General features: G+C 40.5%; 1 protein-coding gene across 1 annotated transcript in view; it reads left to right on the top strand.

Moving 5' to 3' along the window:
* CPLANE1 (ciliogenesis and planar polarity effector 1) overlaps positions 1 to 10,376 on the top strand; it is a 163,143-nt gene extending 152,767 nt beyond the window's left edge. The window contains exons 50-52 of the mRNA XM_025388536.1: positions 1,296 to 1,385; positions 8,178 to 8,356; positions 8,862 to 10,376. Coding sequence (XP_025244321.1) covers positions 1,296 to 1,385; positions 8,178 to 8,356; positions 8,862 to 9,038 — 446 coding nt within the window. The 3' untranslated portion in view covers positions 9,039 to 10,376. The remainder of the gene's footprint in view (positions 1 to 1,295; positions 1,386 to 8,177; positions 8,357 to 8,861) is intronic.
* Positions 10,377 to 20,440: the final 10,064 nt, after the last annotated feature.

Genomic DNA, 20,440 nt, shown 5'->3' with positions numbered 1-20,440 from the left:
TGCCCAACTAATTTTTGTATTTTTTAGTAGAGACAGGGTTTCACCATGTTGACCAGGCTGGTCACAAACTCCTGGCCTCAAGTGATCTGCCAGCTTTGGCCTCCCAAAATGATGGGATTACAGGCATGAGCCACCGTCCCTAGTGGTGTGTTAGACACCTCAGCCTCTTGAATGGCTGGGACTACTGGTGAGCACCACCACACCCAGGTAATTTTTAATTTTTTTTGTAGAGACGGAGTCTTGCCATGTTGTCCAGGCTGTTCTCAAACTCCTGGGCTCAAGCAGTCTTCCCACGTTGGCCTCCCAAAGTGCAAGAATTACAGGCATAAGCCACCATGCCTGGCCAGGAGTAGTTTGTGTTATTGTTGCTTGTTTTATGTTTAGTTCTGTCAACTACAGTACAAAGATTACGTGATTAGTAACCGAGAAGCATCTTAGGCGTAAAGAAGTAAAAGTCAGCTGGGCATGGTGGCTCACGCCTGTAATCCCAGCACTTTGGGAGGCTGAGGCAGGCGGATCACGAGGTCAGATGATCGAGACCATCCTGGCCAACATAGTGAAACCCCATCTCTACTAAAAATACAAAAAAGTTGCCGGGCCCACACACCAGCAGTCCTAGCTGCTTGGGAGGCCGAGGCAGGGGAATTGCTTGACCCTGGGAGGTGGAGGTTGCAGTGAGCAGAGATTGCACCACTGTACTCCAGCTTGGTGACAGAGCGAGACTCCATCTCAAAAAAAAATAATAATAAAATAAAAGTCTAAGTTTTAAAATCCCCTGAACTTAGGTTTATATCCCAGCTCTGCTGCTGATTTTTGCCCTCAGATAAGTTATCTGAAACCTACCTCATAGAGTTGTTGAGGATTATATTAATAAGAGAACATATTGCATAACATGGAAGTAAATGATTGTTATTAATCTTTGAGTTTAAGAAACTAATCATTCTGTTGATAAAATTTAACTTGGCATTTTGTCTAGGTGTTTACTGCTAAGAGGTGTATTATGTTCCTAGCTTTTCCAGTTGCCAGAAACGTCAAAACACATGTGCCATTTGAAACAAGAGTGTGGCTGTGCTTGAAGGATACCAGGTGTCAAAGCAGAGTGTTCCCTTTCTTTGTCTGCACTTATGTTTTGCCGCCTTGGTTCAAACCAGCCACCATTTATTGGGCCCCTACGGTGAATAGGTCTTGGTGAGCAGATTCAGAGCTGATCAGGAGAAGATGTCTGTCCTCAAATAACTCACTATATATAAAAATAATGAATGCCTATGGAAGGTTAATAATGTTTGTCTATACAGGAACTGCCACTTTCACCATACAGAAAAAAGCTGGTGGAGCCAAAGCATCAGTAAGAAAGGCTATGCAGTCTCCAGTTACCTTCCGAAAAGGTAAGGGATAAAGAAGATAAAGTTCTCAGACTTAATACTAAATTTTCTTTTTTTTTTTTTTGAGACAGAGTCTCACTCTGTTGCCCAGGCTGGAGTGCAATGGCGCGATCTCGGCTCCTGGGTTCAAGCGATTCTCCTGCCTCAGCCTCCCCAGTAGCTGGGATTACAGGTGCCCACCACCGCACCCAGTTAATTTTTGTATTTTTCGTAGAGATGGGGTTTTGCCATGTTGGCCAGGCTGGTCTTGAACTCCTGACCTCAGGTGATCTACCCATCTTGGCCTCCCAAAGTCCTGTGACTATGCCTGGGCTTTAGCATGAGCCACTGTGCCTGGCCCTTAATACTAAATTTTTAAAAATTATAAATCACTCAATTTCAAATCTAGATTTCAGAATGGATGGTGTGACTCTGTGCTGCAGTGGTTCAGAGAGGAAGTTTTGGAGTAGCTTTATGGAATCAAGTTAACCACTTACTCTGTAACCTTACACAAATTTCTAACCCATTTATGTATCCTTAATTTTCTCACCTGGAAAATACAGATTATAATAGTGAGGATATATGTAACTACCTTGGTAGGTGAACAGGGTAACTATTATCCGTATCTTACTATGAGAACAGACATAGAGAAGTTAAATGACCCGTTCAGATCTCCTTAAAACAATAACAATAGTAGCTAACAGGTATAGAGCATTTACTCTATGCCAGGCATTATGTTCACACCTCATGTGCATTATCTCACTTGATCCTCACATTAAACCCAACGAAATCTGTGCAGTTATCCCCTATTGAAAGAACAGAACTAAATTTGGTAGGGGTAATTATTTTTTAAAAACCCACTGATTTGGCTGGGCGCGGTAGCTCATGCCTGTAGTCTTAGCACTTTGGGAGGCCAAGGCGGGTGGATCATGAGGTCAAGAAATCGAGACCATCCTGGCCAACATGGTGAAATCCCGTCTGTACTAAAAATACAGAAATTAGCTGGGCGTGGTGGCATGCACCTGTAGTCCCAGCTACTCAGGAGGCTGAGGCAGAAGAATCGCTTGAACCCAGCAGGTGGAGGTTGCAGTGAGCCGAGATTGCACCACTGCACTCCAGCCTGGCAACAGAGTGAGACTCTGTCTCAAAACAAAACAAAACAAACCCCACTAATTTATATGTACTGTGAAAAATGATGAGAAATACGAAGTAATTCGCCTAGGCTTGGTATTATGCCTCTTTCTCTACTACTAGCTCATTACTTTGCAGATCCGTCGTTCAGTTTACCCCATCTCTTTTTACCTATGTCTAATCCATTATTTAACTCATTTATCAACTTTTGAATGTCTATGGCTATATTTTCTAGACGATGTATTTGATACTTTTCCTACTCTTTTCCCCATGTACGCATTAAAACCCAAGTTTCTGGTCATTTGGATCAATTTGAATCCTCAAAGCATCATTTCCTGTGCTTGTGTATTAGTCTGTTCTCACGCTGCTAATACATACCCAGGACTGGGTAATTTAAAAGGGAGGTTTAATGGACTCACAGTTTCACATGGCTATGGAGGCCTCACAATCATGGTAAAAGGCAAAGGAGAAGCAAAGTCAAGTCTTACATGGTGGCAGGCAAGAGAGCATATTCAGGGGAACTCCCCTTTATAAAACCATCAGATCTCATGAGAACTCACTATCACAAGAACAGCAGCATGAAGGTAACTGCCCCCATGATTCAATTACCTCCCACCTGGCCCCTCCCACAGCACATGGGAATTATGGGAACTACAATTCAAGATGAGTTTTGGTTGGGGACACAGCCAAACCTTATCAGCTTCTAAATCCCATGCTAGCTTTTCTCTTTTTCAAAGTCTTTCCTTTTTATCCATTATGAATTATTTTCTAGTTTAGAGTACTCAATAGCTTTTTATTCTTTTCAAAGCAAATATCTAGCAATGTCTAGTTCAACAGATAAAATGTTCCCCAAATACAATGTTACCTCTCAAAACAGTTGAAATTACTTGTACCATTATATTGTTTTGTTTTTGAAAGTCCCAGAGATCCAGGGTTTTGTGTTCTTGAGGTCATTATAATGTAACATGAGGCCTTGCCCATAGAAAGCTGTACATACTTGTTTCGTTGTTCAGTGGTAACCCTGCCTCTGAAAGTTAGAAATGTGTATGACTCCAAGTTTCTAGCTTAAGTGCTTAGATAGACTGTGACCCACAAATTGACACAAGTAGAGCAAGAAAAGAAGCAGGATTTTCTTTGGGAATGGTGGAGGTAATAGGTTTAGTTTTATCATCCAGTTTCAGATTTCTCAGGCTAGACTCTGTAGACACTGTTTGGTGTTATGTTATAAAGAAACTGAGTGTCAGTGCCCATCATCCTAGAGAAAGAGTACTTCCTTTCTGAGGGAAGCCAGTGTACTTGGCAGCCTGGTTTCTGCTGTGGGGTGTCGTCTTGATCTGTAACTTACCTTTCACTCTAGAAAGCTTTCACTGTCCAATGGGGCAGGACAGTTTACCTCGAAAAGACTTATGCATGCTCAGTTTCACAGAAATTTTCTCATATTTTATATATTTATATATATATATATTTTTTGAGACGGAGTCTCGCTCTGTCGCCCAGGCTGGAGTGCAGTGGCCGGATCTCAGCTCACTGCAAGCTCCGCCTCCCGGGTTTACGCCATTCTCCTGCCTCAGCCTCCCGAGTAGCTGGGACTACAGGTGCCCGCCACCTCGCCTGGCTAGTTTTTTGTATTTTTTAGTAGAGACGGGTTTCACTGTGTTAGCCGGGATGGTCTTGATCTCCTGACCTTGTGATCCGCCCGTCTCGGCCTCCCAATCATATTATATTTTTATCTCAAATTGGATATCCCAGATAAACCTTAGAAAAATGCATTATGATCTGAAAGGAAGGAAATTACAAAACCATCTCTAGGTAAAGCAAGGTGAGAGAAACCCAGTGATAGCCTCTCAAGGTTTGTAATACCCCATAGGTGAAGATTTATCCTAAAATGCAAGACTCTTAACTGTAATTTTAGTAGACTAGGTAGTGGTTTGATTTTGTCATTCTTTCTAGCTGGCAATAATCATGTTCATTTGACAAAACAAAAGTGTCAATGTCTAGATACCAAATTAATTGTAGCCAAGATGGGGTTGGGATTAGTTGATGTTTGTAGTCTTTGCTGATCTCTAGTCATATCATGAATACTTGAAGGATACTTCAGCACCCCACCTCCACTTGTTCCCATCTGCTTTGAAGTGGAAGCCTACTCTTGTGGTTGTGTTGCTTAACCACTCATTGGTTTCTCTTTCAGTCTCACTTTTTCTGTTTTAACGACTGTTTTCTTTTTTACCACAGTATTTGTTCTCATATGCATTCCTGTCATCTGCTTGTAGATTTTTTTCCTTTATAAGGTTTTTCATAATTTGTTCCTTATTAATATTTACTGAAATATTTACTGAAATAATTATTTACTGAATAATATTTACTGAAAAATAATTTACTGAATTATTTTAACATGGGACTTTCAGTGGCATTTCAAAATACTCTCTGATGTCTTTAAGTAGCAGAAAAAATGTCAAACCTTTTCAGCTAGAGCATAGCTCTCACATTGGATATTACAGTGGCAGGTGCTACCAAATGATGTTAGCTTTGTTTCTTTTTCAGACTCTTGGGGCTAGTCAAAAGAAAAATCCCTAAGCTGTCTATACCACTGCTCCCTTCCCTTTGGCACTAATCCAGGAAGAAGCTTTTGGAAAGCTGCCACCTTGTGGATGCAAATTAATAGATCTATTCATATTTTACTTATAGATATGAAGATGATCTTAAAGGGCCCTCTAGGTATTATTATTCCTTCACCCTAAAGAATAGAAAGTAGGCTAGGCGTGGTGGCTCACGCCTGTAATCCCGGCACTTTGAGAGGCCGAGGCAGGCAGATCATGAGGTCAGGAGATTGAGACTATCCTGGTTAACACGGTGAAACCCCATCTCTACTAAAAATAAAAAAAAAAAATTAGCTGGGCATGGTGGCAGGCACCTGTAGTCCCAGCTACTCAGGAGGCTGAGGCAGGAGAATGACGTGAACCCATGAAGCAGAGCTTGCAGTGAGATCACGCCACTGCACTCCAGCCTGGGTGACAGAGTGAGACTCTGTCTCAAAACACAAAAAAGAGTAGAAAGTTAATATATTAGCCCAGGTTCTAGGGTGGATCATCTCCATCATCTTGGGCAAATTGCATAACCTCTCTAAGCCTAACTTTCCTCATTTGCAAAATGGGCATAATAATGCTTTCTCCATAGAACTGTCAGGAAGAGTATTCACTCAGCAACTGCCCATTGAGCTCCTACAACATACCAGGCACTGTTACTCATGAACAACACAGAAAGCAGCACATCAGTAAGGGAGAATGAGGCTGGCTAGTTGGAACTACTCTAGCAAGGGTGGTTGAAGGTCTCTTTGAGAAGGTGAAACTCTTACTCCAGCTCTTAGTATGAAGCAAATTAAAAATTAAATAAAAATTTAGAAAAAGAGAAGGTGATGTTGAAGTGAAGATCTTGAATGATGGAAAGGAGATTGTTAGGTAAAGATAAGGCAAAACAGTTTCAGGCAGAAGTTCAAAGTTCTGGTAAGAGTGTTATATAAAGATAAGGCAGAACAGAAAGTTCAGAGCCCTGGTACAGAAACAAAGTTGGTATGACAGAAAAGATCAATATGGAAAAGTGACGAGAGAGATGGTGGAAGAGATGGGCTAGATACTGTAGGCTAAGGCAAGGAGTTTGGATTTTACTTGAGATCCAGTGAGACTCCATTTTAGGCAATTAAGCAGAGAGATAATATAATTTATGTTTTAGAACATGTGGAAAAAAAGAAGACGGCATACAAGGATAGATTGCTTGGGCTAGGGTTTCAACAGTGGAGATGGGGGAAACTGTTTGATTTGGATATATTTTGAAGATAGACAAAATTAGGACTTCCTGATGATTGGACATGTGTAAGAAAGAAGGATGAGGCAGGGCACAGTGGCTCACGACTGTAATCCCAGCAGGTTGGGAGGCTGAGGCAGGCAGATCACTTGAGGCCAGGAGTTCCAGACCAGCCTGGCCAACATGGTGAAACCCCATCTCTACTAAAGATACCAAAATTAGCTGGGCATGATGGCGCATGCCTGTAATCCCAGCTACTCGGGAGGCTGAGACAGGAGAATCACTTGAATCCGGGAGGCGGAGGTTGCAGCGAGCTGAAATCGCACCACTACACCGCAGCCTGGGGACAGAGTGAGATTCCGTCTCAAAAAAAAAAAAAAAAGAAAGACGAACTACTGGATTTTAACCTGAGTGTCTCCTGGGATGGGGCAGTTTAGGGGTAAAAATTAACAGTGTGGTTTTGGACCTGTTAAAGTTCAGATGTTTATTGCACATCCAAGCAAAGATTTTAAGAAGGGGCAGTTAGCTTTATGAGACTGGAGATACAGGTTTTAGAGAGTTATCAGCATGTAGGTGATATTTAAAGCCATGGAACTAAATGAAGTTAGCTAGGGAAAGCAGAGGTGTGTTAGAAAATCCAAAGACCAGGCATGAATGTCTGGTAAGTTCAAGGGACTGAATGTAAAAGTGCTTATTAGCCCATACTAAATGCCAAAGTGTGTGCTGTGATTGTTTTGGGGGCTTTATTTCTTGGAGATACCCTCAGCTTCAAGTACATAAGGTTGGTAGAGTTACAAAAGACAAAGAGGGCCCAAACTTCAGCACTGTCCTACCTCTTCTTCCTGCTTCAGGGAGCCACGTGACTGCTTGTTTGGGATCTATATTTACTTCCCATCTTGCCCCATGTCTTGGGTGTTTCTTTATGAAATCACCTTGAAGGGTAGAACATGCTGTGACACTGGCTTTGGAACATTGTGTTAGGTGAGGTAGGCTCCTCTAGGGCTTTGTGCGGAGAAACCTTATTGGTTTGTGGGTTTACTAAGCTGCTTCTGGGCATTAACTGGAATGAAAGTTTCTTTTCAACAAATACTGATACATGCAGTAAGAAGAAAGAGGGTCATAATGTGTTGTCACCACATTCACTGTGATGCCTTTGCCCAAAGGCAGATTGTAAGCATTAAGCCTGGGTGAAGATGCCCAAAGCATTGCTTCTAAGAAGTTTTCACGGCCGGGCGCGGTGGCTCACGCCTGTAATCCCAGCACTTTGGGAGGCCGAGGCGGGCGGATCATGAGGTCAGCAGATCGAGACCATCCTGGCTAACACGGTGAAACCTCGTCTCTACTAAAAATATAAAAAAATTAGCCGGACATGGTGGTGGGCGCCTGTAGTCCCAGCTATTGGGCAGGCTGAGGCAGGAGAATGGCGTGAACCTGGGAGGCGTAGCTTGCAGTGAGCTGAGATTGCGCCACTGCACTCCTGCCTGGGAGACAGAGCAAGACTCCATCTCAAAAAAAAAAAAAGAGAAGTTTTCACAAGACTATCCGTAAAAGACAGGGAAGGCACAGGTTTCAGAGTTCACCCAACTTTGATGTGAAGACCTCTCCACAGTTCTGTTATATCTGTGGCCTCTCCTCACTAAATTTTCTTGTCTTAGAGATTAATTACTAATAGTTTTCAAATCCAAAGAAGGCTGGAATTCATTTTCCATCTCGTACACTGACAGGACACGAATTGTTCGAACCCTAAAGTGAACCATATCCAGACCTTATGATTTGAATATTATTTAAAATGTGACTACCTTTGCTTTGATGATAAAAGTCACAATTAACAATTGGGTCAATCAATCAATCAATCCCAATGTATGCTTTGTTCTTACCCCTTAAAAGGCTCTAATGCTCCGTGTCGTAGTCAGCAGCATACAAAAAAACATGGAAATGCTGGACTTGCACCTCAGACCAAGCAGGTGTGTGTGGAGTATGAGAGAGAGGAGACTGTGGTGAGTCCCTGGACGATACCCTCAGAAATCCGTAAGATTCTTCATGACAGCCACAATTCCCTTCTACAAGTAAGCATTGTTCTAGATTTTGTTTGTCTAGTGATTGCTCTATGTTCTTCAGGTTTTTTGTTTGTTTTTTAGTTTGTTTTTTGTGGGATGTGGAAATACTGAAAGGTTGTTAGGTCAGTTTGAAATCGTGATGCAAAGCATCTTCCCTTTTGGCTTAGTACTCCAGCATTTATCTTTCAGAATTCTCTGTGACTGTATTTTTTAACTAAAAAATGACCAAAATATAAGAACATAAAATTGTACTACAAGTATCAACATCCATTCTTCCCTGTCTTTGAATCCAGTGCCAGCATCTTGTTGTGTGAGATGATGTTCAGCTCTTGTCCATCTGGATGTGCTGGGCAATCACAGCCCTATTTCCTGGCACATTTCCTTCAGCCCTTTGATGGATGAGCAACTCTAGAATTTTTGAAAGCTTAGTTCACATTCCAGGTTTTTTTGTTTTTGTTTTTCTGTTTGTTTTTAGGGGCTAGGACCACAACTGACTATCTTTTCAATTCAATAGGACTTGTCTCCAACTGAAGAGGAAGAGCCAGAGCATCCTTTTGGGGTGGGCGGCATGGACAGCGTGTCTGAGAGCACTGGCAGCATCCTCAGCAAGCTGGACTGGAATGCCATCGAAGACATGGTGGCCAGCGTGGAGGACCAGGGCCTGTCTGTCCACTGGGCCCTGGACCTGTAAGACCTGGATATCATTCTGTTTCCATACACAGGCCAGCACCTCAGTAATGTGGTTCTGAAAGATTAACAGGTTTAAGGGACAGAAGCAATGAAAGAAGCAATGTGAATTTTCCATCTGCTATCATATTGTTACCTGGATTAGCCATTTCAAGAGGAAAAATAAACATTTCTCAATAACTTTGCCTTCATGGGGAAAAGGTTGACTATTGATGTATTATATGTTTTTGTATTTGATGCATCATTAAGCATAATTTTTAAAATGATAAGTACCTTTCAAGCCAAGTTTGCATAACCTACTTTCAATAAAACATTCTATCTTGCCTCCTCCTTTATTACCCTCTGAGTTTTGAGAAACAACCATATATAGATTAATCTAATAGGGAAAAAAATTCTTTTCTTTGAGAAGAAGATCACAGTCTCACCTGAGAACTCAATTATGAACCCTATTTTAAAACACCTATGCAGGGTTTAGCCTAGGAGTGAAAAGAAAAACCAACTACATTTTACCAACCATGAATTTCTAAATAAGCCAAGTTTGATGGAGGCCAGGAGATCTTCTGTCTTCTGCCTTGCAGCCTGAAGCCTTGGAGGAAGAAACAGGCGTGGATGCTTTGGGCAGGAAAGTAGGGGAATATGACTCCATGCTCTAGAAGGCTTATCTTAAATTTGTAATAACCATGGTACAGAGACCTGGTTAGTTTTTGGTATTGAGCTCCAACAGTGTTATAGTTTTAAGAGATAATTTTTATGAGAATTGACTCAGAACCAGGATCCTTCAACTACTTCATCAATGTTTGGTATAATATCAAAGCACACTATTATCTGAAAAAGCAATTAAATACCCTTTTTTTCCAAATATCTACCTGTGTGAAGCCAGATTTTACAACATATGCAGCAAGTTGAATGCAGAAGCAGGTATGGTAATTCAGCTGCCTTCTATTAATTTGTTGAACTATAAAACAGTGCCACTGTCCTTACTAAATTGTTTTAGAAAATAACTTTATATGCTAACATTATTTTTAATTGTCATTTAATTGTCATTGTCATTTAAAATATTTTACAATGTTTTCTGTTTCTTTTTTGTGTATTCTATGGGTATTGATACATGATAGTTGTACATTTTTAATGGGGTGCATGTGATATTTTAATACATGCATACAATGTTTAGCAATGAAATCAGGGTAATTGGGATATTCATCACCTCAAACATTTATCATTATTTGTGTTAGAAACATTCCAAACCTTTTCTTCTAGCTATTTATCCATTGTTGGATACTTATATCCATTTTATATCTTAGCTGTTGTGAATAGAGCTGCAATAAATGTGGGAGTGCAGATATCTCTTTGATATACTGATTTTCTTTCTTTTGGATATATACCCAGCCATGGGATTGCTGGATCATATGGTAGTTCTATTTTTAATTATTTGAGGAACCTCCATACTGTTTTCCATAGCTGCTATACTAATTTGCATTCCCACCAAGGCTGTATGAGCATTCCCCTTTATCTGTATGCCCACAAGCATTTATTTTCCATCTTTTCTATAGTAGTCATTTTAACCGGGGTGCAACGATACCTCATTATGATATTGACTTGCATTTTTCTGATGATAGTAGTATCGAGCATTTTTCCATATACCTGTTGGCCATTTGTATGTCATTTTTAAGAAATGTCCATTCAGATATTTTGTCCATTTTGTAGTAGGATTCTTTTTTGTTACTAAATTGTTTAAGTTCTTTATATATTGTGGTTATTAATCCTTTGTTAGAGGGGTAGCTGGCAAATATTTTCTCCCATTCTTTAGGTTGTCTTTTCACTTGTTAATTGTTTTCTTTGCTGTGCAGAAGCTTTTCAGCTTGATGTAATTCTATTTGTCAATTTTTGCTTTCATTGCCTGTGCTTTTGAGGTTTTACTCAGAAAAAAATCTCTGCCTAGACGAGTGTCCTGAAATACTTCCCAAATGTTTTTTTCAAGCAGTTTCATAGTTTCAGTTCTCACATTTAAGTCTAATCTATTTTGGTTTTATATATGATTTATACGGATGTAGTTTCATTCTTCTACAATGGACATCTAGTTTTCTTGGCAGCATTTATTGAAGAGGAGGGTATCCTTTCCCCATTGTATGTTCTTGATGTCTTTGCCAAAAATGAGCTGACTGTAAATGCATGGATTTATTGATAGTTCTTTTTTTTTTCTTTGAGACAGGATCTCACTTTGTTTTCCAGGCTGGAGTGCAGTGGTGTGATGTTGGCTCACTGCAGCCTTGACCTCCCAGGCTCAAGCGATCCTCCCACCTCGACCACCCAAGTAGCTGGGACTAGGTGCATGCCACCATGCCTGGCTAATTTTTTGTGATTTTCATAGAGACAGTGTTTCATGTTGCCCAGGCTCCTCTGGAACTCCTGAGTTCCAGTGATCCTCCCACCTTGGCCTCCCAAAATGCTTGGATTAGAGGGATGGGCCACCGCACCCAACCTATTGATGGGTTCTTTATTCTGTTCTATTGGTCTATGTGTTTTTATGCCAGTTCCGTGCTGTTTTTGTTATTATAACTGTGTAATAATAACACAAGGAGAGATGGAATTTCACTCTTGTCGCCCAAGCTGGAGTGCAATGGCACAATCTCGGCTCACTGCAACCTCCGCCTCCCGGGTTTAAGTGATTCTTCTGCCTCAGTCTCCTGAGTAGCTGGGACTACAGGCACCTGCCACCATGCTTAGCTAGTGTGTGTGTGTGTGTGTGTGTGTGTGTGTGTGTGTTAGTAGAGATGGGGTTTCACAGTGTTGACCAGGGTGGTCTCAAACTCCTTACCCCAGGTGATCTGCCTGCCTTGGCCTCCCAAAGTGCTGGGATTACAGGCATGAGCTACCACACTCGGCTGAATTATGGTGTATTATTATTTTTTTTTAGACAGAGTCTCACTTTGTCACCCAGGCTGGAGTCCAGTGGCGCAATCTTGGCTTACTACAACCTCTTCCTCCCGGGTTCAAGCGATTCTTGTGCCTCAGCCACCTGAGTAGCTGGGACTAAAGGCACATGCCATCGTGCCCGGCTACTTTTCTGTATTTTTAGTAGAGATGGGGTTTCAGCTTGTTGACCAGGCTGGTCTCTTAACTCCTGACCTCAGGTGATCAGTCCCCCTAGACCTCCCAAACTGCTGGAATTACAGGCATGAGCCACCACACCTATCCTGGAGCATAGTTAGAGCCCAATGCAGAGACTCTAAGAACCATGGTAAAACTACAGGAGCTGATAACCAGAATAACCAGTTTAGAGAGGAACAAAACTGACCTGATAGAGCTGAAAAACACAACACAAGAAATTTACTGTGCAGTCACAAGTATCAGTAACAGAATAGGCCAAGTGGAGAAAAGACTCTCAGCTTGAAGACTATCTTTCTGAAATAAAACAAGCAGACAAGAATAAAGAAAAGAGAGTGAAAAGGAACTAATAAAACTCCGAGAAATATGAGATTATGTAAAAAGACATCCTGTGACTGGGGTACCTGAAAGAGATGGGGAGAATGGAACCAAGTTGGAAAACACACTTCAGGATATCATCCAGGAGAACTTCCCTAACCTAGCAAGACAGGCCAACATTCAAATTCAGGAAATCCAGAGAACCCCAGTAAGATACTTTACAAGAAAACCCCAAAACATACCATCATCACATTTGCCAAGGTCAAAATGAAAGAAGAAGTGTTAAGGGCAGCCAGAGAGGCCAGGTTACCTAAAAAAGTAAGCCTATCAGACTAACAGCACATCTCTTAGTGGAAACCCAACAAGCCAGAAGAGATTGGGGGCCAATATTCAACATTCTTAAAGAAAAGAGTTGTCAACCCAAAATTTCATATTCGGCCAAACTAAGCTTCATAAATGAAAGAGAAATAAGCTCCTTTTCAGACAAGCAAATGCTGAGCGAATACATCTCCACCAAGCCTGCCTTGCAAGAGCTCCTGAAGGAAGTACTAGATGTGGAAAGGAAAAACCATTAACAGCCACTTTAAAAGCACACTGAAGTATACACATCAGTGACACTATGAAGGAACTACATAAAAAGTCTGCAAAATAACCAGTTAGCATCATGATGACAGGATCAGATTCACACATAAAAATATTAACCTTAAATGTAAATGGGCTTAATGCCCCAATTAAAAGACATAAAATGGCAAACTGGATAGAGTCAAGCCCCATCAGTATTCTGTCTTCAAGAGACACATGTCACATCCAAAAACACACATATGCTCAAAATAAAGGGAGGGAGGAAAAATGGAAAACAGAAAAAAGCTGGGGTCACAATCCTGGTTTCTGACAAAACAGACTTTAAACCAACAAAGATAAAAAAAGAAGGCCATTACATAGTGGTAAAGGGTTCAATTCATCAAGAGCTAACTATCCTAAATATGTATGCACCCAATATAGGAGCACTCAAATTCATAAAGCAAGTTCTTAGAGACCTTCAAAGAGACTTAGATTCCCACACAGTAATAGTGGACACTTTAACACCCCACTGACAATATTAGATCATCAAGACAGAAAATTAACAAAGATATTCAGGACCTGAGCTCAGCTCTGGATCAAGTGGACCTGATAGATATCTACAGAACTCTCCATTCCAAAACAACAGAATATACATTATTCTTATCACATGGCACTCTAAAATTGATCACGTAATTGGAAGTAAAACACCCCTCAGCAAATGCGAAAGAACTGAAATCAAACTGGTCAGACCACAGCACAATCAAGTTAGAACTCAAGGAACTCACTCAAAACCACACAACTACATGGAAATTGAACAACCTGCACCTGAATGACTCTTGAGTAAATGAAATTAAGGCAGAAACCAAGAAGTTATTTGAAACTAGTGAGAACAAAGAGACAATGTACCAGAATCTCTGGGACACAGCTAAAGCAGTGTTAACAGGGAAGTTTATAGCACTAAATCCCCACAACAAAAAGATCTCAAAGCAACAACCTAACATCACAACTAAACTAGAGTCCAGGCATGGTGGCTCATGCCTGTGATCCCAGCACTTTGGGAGGCCGAGGTGGGTGGAGTGGTTGAGCTCAGGAGTTTGAGACCAGCCTGGTTAACATGGTGAAACCCTGCCTCTACTAAAATTACAAAAATTAGCCAGGCATGGTGGTGCATGCCTGTAATTCCAGCTACTTGGGAGGCTGAGGCAGGAGAATTGCTTGAACCTGAGAGATGAAGGTTTCAGTGAACCAAGATTGCACCACTACACTCCAGCCTGGGCAACAGAGCGAGACTCCATCTCAAAAAACAAACAATAGCTAGAGAACCAATAGCAGACAAATCCCAAAGCTAGCAGGAGACAAGGAATAACCAAGATCAGAGCAGAACTGAAGGAAATAGAGACATGAAAAAAACCCTTCAAAAATTAATCCAGTTTTTTTTTAATTAATAGACTGCTAGCTAGAATAATAAGAAAAGAGAGAACCAAATAGACACAATGAGAAATGATAAAGGGGATATCACCACTGATCCCACAGAAATACAAACAACCATAGAGAATACTATAAACACCTCTATGCACATAAATTAGAAAATCTTGAAGAAATAGATAAATTCCTGGACATATACACCCTCCCAAGACTGAACCAGGAAGAAATTGAATTCCTGAATAGATCAAGAACAATTTCTGAAATTGAGTCACTTATAAATAGCCTACCAACCAAAATAAGCCCAGGACCAGACGGATTTACAGCTGAATTTTAAAAGAGGTACAAAGAAGAGCTAGTACCATTTTTACTGAAACTATTTCAAGCAATTGAAAAGGAGCAACTCCTCCCTCATTTTATAAGGCCAGCATCATCCTAATTCCAAAACCTGGCAGAGATACAACAAAAAAAGAAAACTTCAGGCCAATATCCCTGATGAACATTGATGCAAAAATTCTCAATAATACTAATAGTGGCAAACCAAATCCAGCAGCACATCAAAAAGCTTATCCACCATGATCAAGTTGGCTTCCTCCCCAGGATGCCTGGTTGATTCAACATATGCAAATCAATAAATGTAATTCACATAAACAGAATGAAAGACAAACCACATTATTATCTTGACACAGAAAAGGCCTTTGATAAAATTCAACATCCCTTTATGTTAAAAACTCTCAATAAGCTAGGTATTGAAGGAACATACCTCTAAATAATAAGAGCCATGTATGACAAACCCACAGCCAGTATCATACGGAATGGGCAAAAGCTGGAAGCATTCCCCTTGAAAACTGGCGTAAGACAAGGATACCCTCTCACCCCTCATATTCAACATAGTATTGGAAATTCTGACCCAAATCACAGGGTCCTGAGGCGACATTCATCCTCCTCAGTTTACGAAAACATGACGGGATTAAGATATTAAAGTAAAGACAGGCATAGGAAATCACAAGGATATTCATTGGGGAAGTGATAAGTGTCCATGAAATCTTCACAATTTATGTTCAGAGATTATAGTAAAGACAGGCGTAAGAAATTATAAAAGTTAAACTAATAAATGTCCATGAAACCTTCACAATTTATGTTTTTCCGCCACAGCTTCAGCTGGTCCTTCCATTTGGGGTCCCTGACTTCCTGCAACATGCCTGGGTAATTTTTGTATTTTTAGTAGAGATAGGGTTTCACCATCTTGGTCAGGATGGTCTGAACTCCTGATCTCATGATCCACCTGCCTCAGTCTCCCAAAGTGCTGAGATTATGGGCGTAAGCCACCATGCCTGGGCTTCTGTGAGTAGGTTTTAAAGTACCCAAATACTATTGTATTGGAGTCTGTCTCTTCCTTTAGATCTAGTAATGTTTGTTTTATATATCTGGGTGCTTCAGTATTGGGTGCATATATATTTAGAAATGCAGTATTCTATTGATGAATTAATTGCTTTGTCATTATATTATGATCTTCATTGTCTTTTTACTGTTGTTGTTTTACTGTCTTATCTTTTAAATAGGACATTTAATCCACTCACAGTTAGGGTTATTATTGAGATGTGAGGACTCATTCCTGAAATGAATCCTCTCCATTTTTGTTTGTGTGAGAGAGACTTTATTTCTCTTTTGTTTATGAAAGCTTCCTTGGCTGGGTATAGAATTCTTGTTTGGCAGGTTTTTGTTTTATTTTCCTCTCAGCACTTTGAATATATCATCCCATTCTCTCCTGGCCTGTGAAGTTTCTGCTGAGAAATCCTCTGTTACTCTGATGAAACTTCCCTTGTATGTGACTAGACACTTCTCTCTGCCTTTAACTTTTGACAGTTTGACCATAATGTGACAGGCAGAAGACCTTTTTGGGTTGTTATCTATTTGTGGGTATCTGAACTTCCTTTATCTGGATGTCTAAATGTCTTGCTATACTTGGAAAGTTTTCAGTCATTATTTTGCTAAAAGGTTTTTTATGCCAGTGATCTTCTCTTCACCTTCTGGAACAAACAAATCCATATATTTGGTTGCTTTATGCTGTCCCATGTGTCATGTAGACTTTGCATTCTTTTTTATGAGGTTTTTTTTGTTTTGTTTTTGGGGTTTTTTGTTATTGTTGTTTGAGAACATTCCATGCGCTGTTGAGAAGATTGTCTATTCTGCAGCAATTGGATGAAATGCACATATATTTATTGTTTTTTTGTTTTGTTTTGCTTTTTTTTTTTTTTTTTTTTTGAGACAGAGTCTCGCTCTGTCGCCCAGGCTGGAGTGCAGTGGCCAGATCTCAGCTCACTGCAAGCTCTGCCTCCCGGGTTCACGCCATTCTCCTGCCTCAGCCTCCCGAGTAGCTGGGACTACAGGCGCCCGCCACCTCGCCCGGCTAGTTTTTTGTATTTTTTTAGTAGAGACGGGGTTTCACCGTGTTAGCCAGGATGGTCTCGATCTCCTGACCTCATGATCCACCCGTCTCGGCCTCCCAAAGTGCTGGGATTACAGGCTTGAGCCACCGCGCCCGGCCTGTTTTGCTTTTTAATTTTTTAAAAAATGAGATGGGGTCTTGCTATGTTGACCAGGCTGGTCTCGAACTCCTGGCCTCAAGTGATTCTTCCACCTCTGCCTCTTAAAGTGCTGGGCTAATAGGTGTGAGCCACCATGCCTGGCCGTGTTTTTATATCCTTTTGGTTAAATGATCCCTTTATCATTATATAATGACTTTCTTGGTTTCTTTCTTTTTTTCTCCACACTGTTTTCCATAGTGGCTGTACAAGTTTATATTCCAACCAGCAGTGTAGAAGTGTTCCCTGTTCACCGCATCCATGCCAACATCCATTGTTTTGATTTTTTTTTTTAATTATTCTGGCCATTCTTGCAGGAGTAAAGTGGTATCACATTGTGGTTCTGATTTGCATTTCCCTGATCATTAGTGATGTTGAGCATTTTTTCATATGTTTGTTGGCCATTTGTATATCTTCTTTTGAGAATTGTCTATTCATTTCCTTAGCCCACTTTTTGATGGGATTGTTTGCTTTTTTCTTGCTGATTTGTTTGAGTTCATTGTAGATTCTGGATATTAGTTATTTGTCAGACACATAGATTGTGAAGATTTTTCTCCCACTCTGTGGGTTATCTATTTACTCTGCTGACTGTTCCTTTTACCATGCAAAAGCTCTTCAGTTTAATTAAGACCCAGCAATTTATCTTTGTTTTGACTGTATTTGCTTTTAGGTTCTTGGTCATGAAATCCTTTCCTAAGCCAATCTCTAGAAGGGGTTTTCCAATGTTATCTTCTAGAATTTTTATATTTTCAGGTCTTATATTTAAGTCCTTGATCCATCTTGAGTTGATTTTTGTATAAGGTTAGAGATGAGGATCCAGTTTCATTTTCCTACATGTGACTAGCCAATTATCCCAGCACCGTTTGTTGAAAGGTTGAAAACCGTTATGTTTTTGTTTGCTTTGTCAAAGATCACTTGGCTGTAAGTATTTGGGTTTTTTTCTGGTTTCTCTATTCTGGTCTATTGGTCTATGTGCCTTTTTAAAAATACCAGTATCGGCCGGGCGTGGTGGCTCAAGCCTGTAATCCCAGCACTTTGGGAGGCCGAGACGGGCGGATCACGAGGTCAGGAGATCGAGACCATCCTGGCTAACACAGTGAAACCCCGTCTCTACTAAAAATACAAAAAATTAGCCAGGCGTGGTGGCGGCGCCTGTAGTCCCAGCTACTCGGGAGGCTGAGGCAGGAGAATGGCGTGAACCTGGAGGCGGAGCTTGCAGTGAGCCGAGATCGCGCCACTGCACTCCAGCCTGGGCGACAGAGCGAGACTCCGCCTCAAAAAAAAAAAAAAAAAATACCAGTATCATGCTGTTTTGATCGCTATGGCCTTATAGTTTGAAATCAGGTAATGTGATACCTCTAGATTTGTTTATTTTGCTTAGTCTTGCTTTGGCTATGCGGGCTCTTTTTTGTTTCCATATGAATTTTAGAATTTTTTTTTCTAATTCTGTGAAGAATGATGGTGGTATTTTGATGGGAACTGCGTTGAATTTGTAGATTGCTTTTGGCAGTATGGTCATCTTTACAATATTATTCTATCCATCCTTGAGCATGAGATGTGTTTCCATTTGTTTGTGTCATCTATGATTTCCTTCAGCATTGTTTTGCAGTTTCCCTTGTAGAGGTCTTTCATCTCCTGGGTTAGGTATATTCCTAAGTATTTTAATTTTTGCAGCTATTGTGAAAGGGGTTGAGTTCTTGATTTGTTTCTCAGTTTGGTTGCTATTGGTGTATAGCAGAACTACTGATTTGTGTACATTAATTTTGTATCCAGAAACTTTGCTGAATTATTTTATTAGCTCTAGGAGTTTTTTGGAGGAATCATTAAGGTTTTCTGGGTAAACAATTATATCATCAGCAAACAGAGATAGTTTGACTTCCTCTTTACTGATTTGGATGCCCTTGATTTATTTCTCTTATCTGGTTGCTCTGGCTAGCATTTCCAGTACTGTGTTGAAGAGGAGTGGTGAGAGTGGGCATCCTTGTTCCAGTTCTCAGGGGGAATGCTTTCACTTTTCCCCATTCAGTATTATGTTGGCTGTGGGTTTGTCAAAGATGTCTTTTATTACATGGAGGTATGTCCTTTGTATGCCGATTTTGCTGAGAGTTTTAATCATAAAGGGATGCTGGATTTTGTCGAATGCTTTTCCTGCATCTGTTGAAATGATTATGTGATTTTTGTTTTTAATTATGTATATGTGGTGTATCACATTTATTGACTTGAGTATATTAAACCACCCCTGCATTCCCGTTATGAAACCCACTTGATCAAGGTGGATTGTCTTTTTGATATGTTGTTGGATTCTGTTAGCTAGCATTTTGTTAAGGATTTTAGCATCTATATTCGTCAGGGATATTGGTCTGTAGTTTTCTTTTTTGGTGATGTCCTTTCTTGGTTTTGGTATTAGGGTGATACTGGCTTCATAGCATGACTTAGGAGGGTTCCCTCTTTCTCTGTCTTGTGGAATAGTGTCAATAGGATTAATGCCAATTCTTCTTTGAATGTTTGGTAGAATTCTGCTGTGAATCTGTCTGGTCCTGGACTTTTTTTTTGTTGATAATTTTTAAATTACCATTTCAATCTTGCTGCTTATTATTGGTCTGTTCAGGTTATCTAATTCTTCCTGATAAAAGGTAAGAGGGTTGTATCTTTCCAGGAATTTATGCATTTCTTCTAGGTTTTCTAGTTTATGTGCATTGAAGTGTTCATAGTAGCCTTGAATGATCTTTTGTATTTCTGTGGTATCAGTTGTAATATCTCCTGTTTCATTTCTTATTGAACTTATTTGCATTTTCTCTCTTCTTTTCTTAGTTAATCTTGCTTATGGTCTATCAATTTTATTTATCTTTTCAATGAACCAGGTTTTTGTTTCATTTATTGTTTGTATTGTTTTTTGTTTTAATTTCACTTAGTTCTGCTTTGATCTTGGTTATTTCCTTTCTCCTGCTAGGTTTGGGTTTGGTTTATTCTTGTTTCTCTAACTCCTTGAGGTGTTACCTTAGATTGTCTGTGCTCTTTCAGACAATTTGATGTAGGCCTTTAGGGCTATGAACTTTCCTCTTAGCACTGCCTTTGCTGTATCCCAGAGATTTTGATAGGTTTTGTCAGTATGTCATTCAGTTCGAAGAATTCTTTAATTTCAATCTTGATTTCATTTTTGACCCAATGATCATTCAGAGGCCGGGTGTGGTGGCTCAAGCCTGTAATCCCAGCACTTTGGGAGGCCGAGACGGGTGGATCACGAGGTCAGGAGATCAAGACCAGCCTGGCTAACACGATGAAACCCCATCTCTACCAAAAAAGACAAAAAACTAGCCGGGCGAGGTGGCGGGCGCCTGTAGTCCCAGCTACCCGGGAGGCTGAGGCAGGAGAATGGCGTGAACCCGGGAGGCAGAGCTTGCAGTGAGCTGAGATC

This window comes from Theropithecus gelada, chromosome 6 (genome assembly GCF_003255815.1).
Source record: "Theropithecus gelada isolate Dixy chromosome 6, Tgel_1.0, whole genome shotgun sequence".
Taxonomy (NCBI): domain Eukaryota; kingdom Metazoa; phylum Chordata; class Mammalia; order Primates; family Cercopithecidae; genus Theropithecus; species Theropithecus gelada.
This window is presented reverse-complemented; position numbering and strand designations above follow the sequence as displayed.